This window comes from Taudactylus pleione, unplaced genomic scaffold (genome assembly GCF_031769625.1).
Source record: "Taudactylus pleione unplaced genomic scaffold, aTauple2 ptg000781l, whole genome shotgun sequence".
Classification (NCBI taxonomy): Eukaryota; Metazoa; Chordata; class Amphibia; order Anura; family Myobatrachidae; genus Taudactylus; species Taudactylus pleione.
In genome coordinates, this window is record NW_028285183.1 from 4,090,935 (window position 1) to 4,103,694 (window position 12,760).

Below are 12,760 nucleotides of genomic sequence, written 5' to 3' on the forward strand. Positions count from 1 at the left end.
AGGTGGCTTCTGCGGTGTTGCCCCTGTCTGATCAGTTGACTGATCATATGGCGGTGGCTTGGCAGGCGCCCAGTAAGAGATTCCTGCCACAGAAGCGGTTAGCTTCTAATTATCCTGTTCCTGAGGCACATTGTAAAAAATGGGAAACTCCACCGGCGGTGGATTCCCATGTCACCCGTTTAATAAGGAGCGCTACTCTGCCATTACCGTCTATATCCTCGCTGAAGGATCCCACGGACAGAAAAGTTGAGACTTGCTTAAAGTCCATTTACTCCCTCTAAGGAGCAGTGGCCCGACCGTCCATGGCCATCTCCTGAGTGGCCAAGGCCATTGAGGGTTGGGCCAACGCATACCTTTCCGGACGATGCTCCGGCTGTCCAGAGGGCGTTGTTAGGACAGATGAGAGACGCTGCTTCCTACATTGGAGAAGCCTCGTTGGATGCTAGTCTGCTGACCTCTCGAGTATCGGCTGCAGCAGTGTCTGCCCGCCGATCCTTATGGCTGAGGTCCTGGAGAGCGGACGCTGATTCAAAGAAAGGTCTGGAGGCCTTACCTTTCAATGGAGAATTGCTATTTGGTCCGGACTTGGACAAAATAGTGGATACCCTGGCTAAATCCAAGTCAGCTTTCCTCCCTTCAGCAGCAACACCTGCCAAGGTCTGGAGCTTGGCCTTTCGTTCCTTTCGGGTTCAGGGTAAGGCATAAGGTCAGTCCTTCCCGAGAAAGTCGGCGACTAAGACTGTCTCTAAACCCAAGAAGCAAGCCTGGAGTGCTTGGCGCCCTTCTTCCAAGCAGGAGGATAAACCTGCTGCCTGATGGGACGGGCCTCCCTCTGGGGGACCTCAGAGTGGGAGGCCGACTTCTCCAATTCGCCCAATGTTGGCACAATACCACCAGGGATGCCTGGGTTCGAGAAGTAGTCTCTCAGGGGTACGCCCTGTCTTTTCGGTTCAGGCCGCCCCACCAGTTTTTTTGCACGAGTCCTTCCCTGGACAAGACCAAAGCTTCCCAGACTCAGGTGGCTATACAATCCTTGCTACAAGCAGGGGTCATTGTTCCCGTTCCGCAGTCTCAACGCGGGACGGGGTACTATTCTACTCTGTTTCTGGTACAGAAGCCCAATGGTTCTCATCGCCCTATCCTGAATTTGAAGTCTCTGAACAAATACCTCAGAGTTCCCAAGTTCAGGATGGAAACGTTACGTTCCATCATTCTGGCGATGGAACCCGGGGAATACATGGTCTCCCTGGATATCCAGGACGCCTATCTCCACATGCCCATAGCACCTGCACACCAGCGGTATCTGAGGTTTGCTATCCTGCAACATCACTACCAGTTTCGGGCGTTGCCTTTTGGCCTTTCCACGAGGGTGTTCACCAAGGTGATGGCAATTATGGCCGCCCACCTTCGGGGCCAGCTGCCGTATCTGGACGATCTTCTTCTGCTGGCGATCTCCCCGGAGGTACTTCTTCGACATCTCCACCTGACCATTGCTTGTCTTCAAGCACACGGGTGGTTGATAAATTGGAACAAGTCATCTCTGATCCCATCGGATCGGATGGTCCATTTGGGAGCCCTTCTGGATTCTCATCAGCAGAGGATTTTCCTGACTCCAGAAAAGGTGTCCTCCCTACAACTGAGGATACACAGTTGCCTGAGCAGTTGCAGGGTGTCGGTCCACTCTGCAATGAGAGTCCTAGGGTCCATGGTGTCGGCATTCGACATGGTGGAGTTTGCCCAGTTCCATTCCAGGCCCCTGCAGGGGCAGATTCTGTCCGAATGGAACGGGTTACCTCACCGGATCCGATCCCAGACGCTAGTCTTGTCCCCGGAAGTGCGCCGGTCTCTAGCTTGGTGGCTTCAGACAGCTCATCTCATCGAGGGTCGCCCCTTTTGGTTCCCGGACTGGGTGCTGCTCACAACAGATGCCAGTCTCCGGGGTTGGGGGGCAGTGACCGGCTCGTTGTCTCTTCAGGGCCGTTGGTCTGCGGAGGAAGCGGTTCTTCCCATAAACGTTCTGGAGCTGCAGGCCGTGTACAGGGCTCTGCTGTCGTCCGGCACCACTCTTCACGGAAGGGCGGTACAGGTGCAATCCGACAACGCCACCACGGTGGCATACATCAATCACCAGGGAGGAACTCGCAGTCGAGCGGCGATGTTAGATGTGTCTCGCATCCTGGCTTGGGTGGAGTGCCACCTTCCTGCGATCTCGGCAGTCTTCATCCCGGGAGTCCTCAACTGGGAGGCGGACTTCCTCAGCCGTCACGACGTGCACCCAGGGGAATGGTCGCTTCACCCAGAGGTGTTTCAACTTCTCTTGGACAAATGGGGACTGCCGGAGTTGGACCTGATGGCCTCCCGTCACAACTACTAGTTGCCCGTTTACGGCTCAAGGACAAGGGACGCAGGCGCAAGTCTGGTGGACGCGCTGTCGGTGAAGTGGACATTTCACCTAGCGTACCTGTTTCCTCCGATCTCCCTGCTGCCTCGGGTACTAAGAAAAATCAAACAGGACGGAGGCACGTTTCTGCTGGTGGCTCCAGCGTGGCCCAGACGTCCTTGGTACTCCGATCTCAGGAGCTTGTCCATCGACGTGCCGAACCTTCTACCTCAGCGTTGGGACCTGCTGTCTCAGGGGCCCTGCCTTTACCCGGATCTGGGTCGACTGTCTTTGACGGCGTGGCTCCTGAGACAGCCGTCTTAAGGTCCCGGGGATTTTCAAGCTCTGTCATCAGTACCAAGCTCAGGGCGCGTAAACCTGCCTCCGCTCGGATTTACCACAGGGTGTGGCACACTTACTTTCAGTGGTGTGAGTCCAGAAACTTTGATCCTCAGGTGTTCAGGGTTTCTAGGAATTTGGCATTTCTCCAGTCAGGTCTTGACCTGGGCTTACGTCTGGCTTCCCTGAAGGTTCATGTGTCAGTTCTGTCTGTGTGGTTCCAACGTAGGATCGCTACACTGCCTGATGTGTACCTTTTTTCAGGGTGTTCTTAGAATCCAGCCTCCCTTTGTGCCTCCAGTGGCTCCGTGGGACTTGGCGGTGGTTCTTCGGGTCCTGCAGGGACCTCCGTTTGAGCCTCTTGAGTCAGTTGACCTCAAGTGGTTAACATTTAAGACTGTTTTTCGCCTGGCTATAGCTTCAGCCAGGAGGGTATCTGAGTTGGGGGCGCTTTAATGTAGTCCCCCCTTATTAATTTTTCACCAGGACAGAGCGGTGCTTCACACTCGTCCTGAGTTTTTGCCTAAAGTTGTCTCTAAGTTCCACATCAATCAGGAACTTGTGGTGCCAGCTTTTCAGTCACCTGACCTTACAGCTGGTGAGGCTTCGTTGGACGTTGTCCGTGCTCTCAGAATTTACGTGGACCGGACTGCTTCAGTTAGAAAATCAAATTCTTTGTTTGTCCTCTTTGGTTTTCACAGGAGGGGTTGGCCTGCCAACAAACAAACTGTTGCCCGTTGGCTTTGTTCTGTTATTCGTGAGGCTTATATGCAGGAAGGTTTACCTGTCCCAGCCTCTATTAAGGCTCATTCCACTCGGTCTGTGGGTCCTTCTTGGGCTGCTAGACGTGGTGCCTCCGCTGTTCAGCTGTGCAAGGCAGCCACTTGGTCTTCAATTCAGACGTTTTTGAGGTTTTATGCGTTTGACACCTTCGCCTCTCAGGATGCATCCTTTAGGCGCAGGATTCTCCTTTCTGCACAGGAGCGTCCCCGCCCTTAGTTGAACTGCTTTGGGACATCCCCAAGGTCAACCCTGTGGACCCCCTATGGACCCTGAAGTAGAAAACAAGAGATATGGTAAGAACTTACCTTTGTTATCTCTGTTTCTACGAAGTCCATAGGGTCCACAGGTCGCCCGCTCTGACGCACTTGGCTTCAAATTGGCTGTGTGGCTGGTCACCGGTTTTCCGTCTCCCATTTCTGTGAGTATGGTTTCTTGTGTGTTCCAGTCTTCCTTCTCTCTGTTTAGTCTCCTCCTCCGGCCTTGGCTGCTTACCAACTGAGGTGCCTGTGGCTCGGGGACGGGGTATAGAGGAGGACGGACCCAAGTGCATCCTGGGAGCAGCTAAAGCTTTAACTGCGTGGTGCCCGTGGATCCAGATCCAGCTATACCCCAAGGTCAACCCTGTGGACCCTATGGACTTCGTAGAAACAGAGATAACAAAGGAAAGTTCTTACCATATCTCTTGTTTTTTGCCCCGTAATGTAGCATCTCTTATCGTCGCATTTTGAGGCAATAATACTAAAATAATTTTCTGCACTTATTTATCATTAAAGTCATGCTGGGATAGAACATCCAATAAGAGGCCGTCCTGGCAATGATACAGATATGTCCTCTTTCACCGAGCGTTTATGCACCATATTGCGCAAGATATTTGGTGTGATTTAGACCCTGCACCACAGGGGGCGATTCCTACCTTTTCCAAAGTTTGATGTCTTCTTCACATCGCAGCTGCATAAAAATTCGCTCACAGTGTGCCAGGCACACTACATTAGTAACTTTTGTTGCAAAGGAACTGGTAGAAAGCCGCAGATTAAGCCTGTCGCGAGGCATGGCGCCGGTCACTCTTCCCGGAAAGGTCTTTTGCCTTTTTACCCAGATAAGTGTCGCACACAGAATGCATGAAATGCCAGTGACAGTATACAGTGTACACATGCATTGTACTTTTGTTGCATTAGCGATGCAAATAAAATACATATTTAAAGAAGATGTCTCCTGCGGGACGCTTGGCGCAGCTAAGTTGGGAAATCCGTGACGTGCCAAACGGGGCTATTTGAGCAAGATGTACATCTGTATCTCTTTCGCAGCTTGCTTAAACCAGCAGTAAAAGAACAAACTTCCGGGTTTTGACGCGGTGTCTTTAGTGCGCATGTGCGAGTATCGGTCAGCCTACCAGCGAAGCTGCAGCCTGTAGGTTATATGTGCTAACGCTATTCTCAGAGGACATTGGCTATTGGAGACAAGCGCAGAAAACCTACATTTTCTAAATTTGTTAAGTCGCTCGTCATCTCTGTAGAGATTTATGGCATCGGTTTTCTCTGAATGCAGTTATCTCCTGAGTTACGGTGTTCCTAATTACCCGCGTTACATAATGTTACCCTGACCATGCAGAAACAGCTATTTACACATTTTTTTAAGATTAGAAAGTTTGATAAATAGGTCTTCAATATCCAATGGGGCTGACACTGATGTGAATGATTAAATATACTCTGTACAGAGCTACATGATATGGTGGAGCTATATAAAAGATAAAGGGGGGTAATAATAGGATAAATGGTAACGGTCACTGTCGCCATGGGCCCTTATTGTGTTGTACTGCTGGAACAATCCTGAGTAACTTTTTTTGTATTACAGAAAAAATTACAATCCCAGGAGATTGGGACCCGATGAACACTGACAATGTAAAAGTGGTTCCCTTAAACCCTGGGAGTAAGCATTACACGGAGGTTGAGGCATTGTTCCAAAAGACGTGTCAGATGAGAATAATCAAGGTAATCTCTCTTTTATCTGACCAATGATTATCTGTTGGGATGGCCATGGTTGGTTAGCAACCATCTATGGTCTGACAGAGATGATGAGTGATTTTACCATCGATAGGAGGCCACCGATGGTAAAACATTGTTGGCTGAGCGCTGACCCCGCATTGTGCATGTACACAGCTTAATCATAAATAGCTAATTACCAATGGTGAAAAACTCATCAATGGCAGAACTGAACGATGGTCATCACTAATAATCCGTAGCTTTAGTGTAATGAGGTCTGGGCCTCATTCAGAAATGTACGCAAACCCAATGGTTGCCCATCTCCAATGTTTTGAGATTTGCGCATTGACATGCTGGTCACGCAGTTGAACCGATGGCTGTGCCTTAGGACGGTGCATCGGTGCAGAGAAGCCGGCAGTGGGGGTATCATCACTTAAGACGCCTTCTGCGGCTTTTGCATATTGTAGCTCAGTCGCTGCGCACAAAGACACGCCGAGGCTGTGCTACCGAATCCATCTCTGAATCAGACTCTCTGTTCCATTTTGAATAAGCCGTTATGAGAATACATCGGTACAGTAGGAAGCAGTGTCTTTGGGCGCTGTTTCAGAGATTTTCGTAAACCGGATACTTACGCAAATCTCCAATGTTTAATGATATGCGCAGTAGCCTCAAAAGCCGCAGCATGAACCAACATTGCTACTGGGATCTGGGGGGGGGCGAAATGGGGGCGTGTCGGAAACGTTTTCTCAGCGTGCCAAAGACACTGGCTGCATCCTTGGATGCAGCGTCACTGGCCCCGGGCAGCGTAATTTCACCAGACATCCTGAGCAACCTGAGGGTTTACACAGATGTTCGATGTTCACACAGGGGATCCGATGCTGCGTCTTTCGACGCAGCCATTGGATGACAGAAGCCGGCAGTAGGTGTCTTTATACACATATATATATATATATATATATATATATATATATATATATATTTATAAGACGCCTCCTGAGGCTTTTTGTATATTTTAGCAGAGCCGCTGCGTACAGAGTTGTCACTAATATCAATCTCTGAATCCAGGGCCTTTGTGCCTCATACCTCAGCGGTGTTACTGCTTCCTCTGTGATTTGACGATGAATGTACATGCTAAAGTGGTTCTTCCCTAGCGCCAGAACAGGAGTCTCTCTGCTGCATTTGGTAACGGCCCATTATCTAGCATGTAGACGGTGGATGAGTCAGTGTGATCGCCTGGTGTCTGTGCTAGCTGGATAGATGTGACTTGTTTCTTTACTGGTAGACTGGCTGTGGTCATTTCTTAATAATATTTAGGTACAGTGCTATAGTACGGGATGCCGGCGGTCGGGATCTCGGCGGTCAGAATCCTGATGCCAGCATCCTGACCAGGTTAGAATGCCGACGCCCCCAGGTAAGTACTCCTAACCTAACCCCCTGACCCTTCCTCCAAGCAGCCAAAACCTAACCTCCCCCCTCCCGCAGCCTAACCCTAAACCTCCTCTCCTAGTGCCTAACCCCTTACTGTATTCTTCCCCCTAACCCCAGGATTCCGGCGGTCAGGATGCTGGCGCCAGTATTCTGACAAGTGTTGGAATTCCAGCGTCGCCATTCTGACCGCATCCCCTATAGAACAGGTTTTACTCTGCCTTACAGTGCATAGGGCCTGATCCTGATTTGTGCCCAAACCCGGAGGTTGACGTACAAATCAGATGGTTCCGGGTCTGCGCAGGCTTGCAGTCCCCCCCTTAGCCGCAGAATGATTGACATGCAGCTGTGTTTTGGGGGACCGGCGACCAGGACCGCTTTTGCAAAACAAGTTTTGTAGGTATGCAGTCCCCAGGGTCTGCGTCAGCGGATGCAGACTTCCTGGACCTGGCAGAGGGGTTTCCGACCGGCCAGGCTGAGTAAACAGCAGCTTACGCAGACTGTCCGAGGGCAGCGACCATTGCCGCCGATGGTGAACTGAAGCAGCGCCTACGGACCCTGAACTCGGAACGCAGGTGCATGCAGGGGGTCTTTATTTCCTACAGACACCTCCTGCTGCATTTACATTTTACTTGTACGGTATCGCAGACCTACAGTGCTTTTTGTTTTCTATGGTAATAAAGGAACCAGAATGCAGAAAATAAGCTGCCAGTACTTACTGTAAGTTACAACGTGATACAAGACTTCCACACTCCGGTCTGCAGAAGGTTATTGTACTGAAATTATGTCGCTGATTTCTTTCTGATTCCAGAACTTGTTCTAAAAATAAAAAATGTATACAAAACAAACAAACAAAAGGAATTAAAGGTCTTCATGACTTGCTTTGCTCAACACACTACTTTAGCTCGAGCCTTGATTTGGCTCTAGTCATTTGCCATTCTGATCCAATGTGAAAGGGGAACTCGACACCACAGTGCGTTTGACTGACTGATTTAGAGCCAGGAATTAATAATGGTCCCTGGTCACAGAAGTAATATCCTGGATCCAGGGCAGGCAGAATAGCAGCTGTATGCCCACTAAACAATTTAAATAACCGAGTTGTGGCCAGGAAGTAGTTATAGAGCAACTAAACCCCAAAAAATAAACACTTTAGTTCATCTTCATTTCCTGATGGAATTAGTACAGTCCACGTAGATCTTCAGAGCACGGACCACATCCAAAGAGGCCTCACCTGAAGAGAGGTCGGGTGATTGAACCACACTTTCCTCATTAAGGTGGAAATGAGAAACTACCTTGGGAAGGAAGTCAGGGCGCTTTCGAAGAACAGCCCTGCCCTGATGAAAGATCAAAAAGGGGGATCGACATGAAAGCGCCCCTAAATCCGATACCCTACGGGCAGACGCTATAGCCAGAAGAAACAGTCTTCGCAGTGAACCACTTGACATCCACTGATTCCAGGGGTTCGAATGGAGGTTCCTGAAGTGCGTGGAGAACTACTGACAAATTCCACAGACCCATGGGAGAGACAAAGGGAGGTTGTATACATAGAACACCTTGCAGGAAGGTGTAAACATCCGGTAGAGGAGCAATTCTGCACTTGAACCAGATGGATAGAGCAGAGACGTGCACTTTCAGAGATGCTAGGTGGAGTCCAAGATCCAATCCAGCCTGCAGAAAGGCAAGTGTTCTAGAAACCTTAAAAACTTGAGGGTCATAGTTTCTAGGAGCACACCACTGGAAATATGTATGCCATCTCCTGTGAAAAATTCTGGCAGAGGCAGGTTGATGTGCTCTGAGCATGGTCTGGACCACAGAGCTAGAAAATCCCTGAGACCTTAAGAGGGATGTCTCAAGTGCCAAGCTGTTAAAGAGAGGCGGGTCAGGTCCGGATGTAGACAGGGACCCTGAGACAACAAGTCTTGTCACAGAGGAAGTTGAAGAGGAACATCTATGGAGAGACTTTGAAGATAGGAGTACCAATGGCAAAAAGAATAAATACAGGTGCTCAACCCCAAATTACCAGTTCCAATGGCATCTGAGCCATGCCGGAGCTACCAACAGGACTGTGCCCCCTTCCTGTTTGAACTTTCGAAGAACCCGAGGAAGAAGGGAGATTGGAGGGAAGAGGTAGGGCAAATGGAAGGTCCACCTCACAGATAATGCATCCTCAAAGGTGTGTCCTTTGTTCTGGCTCCATACACTCAAAGTTTGTGGTTTTGTCGTGAGGCCATGAGGTCCACATCTAATAGACCCCATTTGTCCACCAGGAGCTGAAAGACTTCTGGATGTAGAGACCACTCCCCTGCATGCACGTTGTGATGGCTGAGAAAATCTGCTTCCCAATTGAGAATCCCTGGTATGAACACTGCAGAGATGACTGGGAGGTGGCGTTCGGCCCATGTGAGAATGCGGGACACTTCTGCCATTGCTGTCTGACTTAGAGTGCCTCCTTGTGATTGAGGTAAGCCACTGCTGTGGCGTTGATGGACTGTACTTATACTGGCCTGCCTTGAAGACTATCCTGAGCCAGCGCGAAAGCTCTGTAGATGGCTCGGAGTTCCAGGACATTGATTGGCAAGATTGCCTCGGCTGGAGTCCAGAGTCCTTTGAAGGAGTGGTGGCCGGCCACTGCGCCCCACCCGCGGAGGCTTGCCTCCGTGGTGAGGAGTACCCAGTCCAGGACCCAAAAGGGGCATCCCTTATTTAAGTGGGACGTCTGTAGCCACCAGGCTAGGGACAGACAAACCTCCGAAGAGAGACCCATCGTCTGGGATCTGAGCAGGTGGTGCAGCCCATTCCACCTGGAGAGGATCAGGTGTTGTAGGAGCCTTGAGTGAACCCGAATGAAGTCCACCATGTCAAAGGTGGACACCATGGATTCCAGGGTCTGCATTGCAGAGTGAATTGACACTCGGCGACTGTGGAGTAGTCTGCACACCTGTTCCTGTAATACAGAGATTTGGGGTAAATTTACTAAAGTTAGAGTTTTTAGAAGTGAGTTTTAAAAGTGATGTTGCCCATAGCAACCAATCAGATTCTAGCTATTATCTTCTAGAAGGTGCTAGTTAAATGCTAAGGACAATCTGATTGGTTGCTATGGGCAACATCACTTTTAAAACTCACTTCTAAAATCTCTCACTTAGTAAATTTACCCCTTTGTCTGCTGTTAGGGTCCAGGAGGGCGGTCCAGGAGGGCTTCAAGATGAACCATTCTTTGAGAAGGTGTCAAGGAAGACTTCTTCTAGTTGATCAACCAACCGTGCGATTGTAGAAAGGCAATTGTTACCTGTAGATGTCGGTGAAGAATTTCTGGGGAGCTGGCCAGCAGCAGGAGATCGTCCAAGAATGGGAGCAGTCTGATCCCTTGACAATGAAGATAGGCCGCCATAACTGCCATGATCTTGGTAAAGACCCGAAAAGCCATAGAAAAGCCAAAAGGCAGAGCCTGAAATTGGTAATGTTGCTGTAGTATAGCAAAACGGAAATACTGCTGATGAGAAGGCACTATAGGTACGTGTCTTGAATGTCCAGAGACACCATAAAGTCCCCCAGGCTTCATAACCAGGACAATAGAGCGTAGGGTTTCCATACGAAACCTGGGTACTCTGATAAACTTGTTCAGAGACTTGAGGTTGAGGGCTTCTGAACTAAGAAAAGGGTAGAATAATAGCCCTTCCCTCGCTGTGAGGAGGGGACCAGAATTATTACTCCTGAGAGCAGTAAGGACTGAATGGCCTTCAGTAGCAGCAGGGTTTTGCTTGGGTCTGATGGAGGTCCTATGCAAAAGCACTGCTGGGGGGGCCGCCTCAGGAATGAGAGGGCATACCCGTGGGAGACCACTGCTCTTACCCAGGCATCTGTAGTGGTCTGACGCCAGAACTGGGTGAATTGAAGAAGTCGCCCTCCCACCCTGGAGCCCCTGTCAGGCTGAAGGCTTGTCATCAGATTTGGTAGGTGGACGTCTAGTAGCTCAGGTCTATTTGGTCCTAGGCTTGGAGGTCTTAGTGGATGTCGATTGCCTTGGAAAGGACTGCCTTTTAGCTTTTCCTTGAGGACGAAAGAAGCAAAAGGATGACATCTGAGGCTTCGCAGTATATGCAGAGGGCAGGAACGCCATCTTGGAAGCTGCTATGTAGTCACAATGTTGCCCAATTCTGGGCCAAAGAGGAGCTCACCAGAATAAGGCAGAGACTCCAATGCCTTTTTTGAGTCCAAATCTGCCTTCCATGAGCGAAGCCAAACAATACAGCGGGCTACCACAGAAGTAGCAGATGCCTTGGAAGCTAGATCAGCATCCAGAGCTGCTTCACCTAAATAGGAGGCTGCATCTCTAATGTGAAATATGCAGGGCAGCTGTTCCCTCGAAGCATCAGAGGGAAATGTATCTTCCAGGGCTTCTGCCCACCTCTCAATGTTTTTTGCCACCCAGGCAAACACCTGTGAAAAAGTAGCCGGGGGGAGTCCTGAGGGGAGGACCCGGGGGCTGATGGGCCAGGGGCAGTATAACAAGATGCACAAAGACCATCCTGAATGGGGTCCTCTGAAGCTAAGCAGGACTTACAAGACACCAGAGTGGGAGCAGCAGGCTGCTTGTTATCCTTGCCCTTGCCAGCTGCAAGAATAAAAGTAACACACGATCTGGCACAGTGCAGTGAGCAAACCAGATGCATGTGCAATATGGCACAATGTAGTGCGCAACACCGCTATATAGTATGTATTAGCCCTCACAAATATAGGGAGATGTGAGGTACAATGAACCCCCTATACCTTATTATGCCAGGGTTATATTGAAATAAAGGGAAAGTTTTATAAGCTGACAGTAATAGAAAAAAAGGAAACCGACAGCAGCGTTAGCACAAGTCACATACAATGCAGAGCATACAGTATAGCTGCAGTGGGCCCTAAAATCAACTACACAGACCGCAGTGGCTGGTAGAATATAGCGCTGTATAACCTGGCCCTGGTGGACACCGGACGAACCGGTGTCCACATCAGCGCCTCCGGTCTGTCTCCTGAGACCGGAGGCAAGACTGTGCATAGACGCGGGTCCCCGCAAGCGGGGATCCGCCTTAGCGGTCCCCTTGAGTCCCGGGTGCAGTCTGGGGTCGGGGGAGCTTTGCTAGCTAGATCCCCCTCAGAGCCCTGCCAGGAGTACCTAGCCGGAGGGGTGATGGAGCAGCAGTGCAGACGTCCAAAGGACTGCCTAGCACTGCAGCTCTGTAGTAAAATAAATGAAAATGAAAGTAAATCATTAAAATAAGCTTGGGCTGCTCAATAGCAGCCCCACTGTTATAACGGTGGGCCAGCTCCTGCTGGACACCAACGAAACAGAGTTGCCCTCAGGCTGTGGGCGGGGTATAGGGGGAAGGACCTGAGCATCCGGGGACAGGAAAAAGCTTTGCTATTGGTGTCCGGTCCTCCAAGTCCCACCTACACCCCATTGTCTCCCTGTGGACCCTATGGACCCTGAAGAAGAAAATTATAATTTTGTATTATACGGTAGCTATATTTATTGTGGTACACATTGTATGAATATCACACACATAATGAGCATGTTTGCTTTCTTTACAGATTGAGAGGATACAGAACCAGCATCTCTGGAAAAACTACCAGATAAAGAAGGAGAGTATTGACTCCAAAAATGGTTCCACAAGCAACGAGAAGCAACTGTTCCACGGGACCGATCCCATCACTATAAACACTGTAAACCACAATGGATTCAACAGGAGCTACGCTGGAAAGAACGGTAAGTGGATATGGTTAGAATACACGGGTCAGGGACCCGGTTTCCTGTAACCAGGGAGGGAAGCACTACTGTCAGGGGCCCAGGGTCCTGTAACCAGGGAGGGAAGCA

The 12,760-nt window shown here is 49.9% G+C and overlaps 1 protein-coding gene across 1 annotated transcript in view; it reads left to right on the top strand.

Annotated features, from left to right (window-relative positions):
- Nucleotides 1–12,760, top strand: part of LOC148475085 (protein mono-ADP-ribosyltransferase PARP14-like) — a 114,452-nt gene that overhangs the window by 91,463 nt on the left and 10,229 nt on the right. The window contains exons 15-16 of the mRNA XM_088457744.1: nt 5,354–5,490; nt 12,478–12,652. Coding sequence (XP_088313870.1) covers nt 5,354–5,490; nt 12,478–12,652 — 312 coding nt within the window. The remainder of the gene's footprint in view (nt 1–5,353; nt 5,491–12,477; nt 12,653–12,760) is intronic.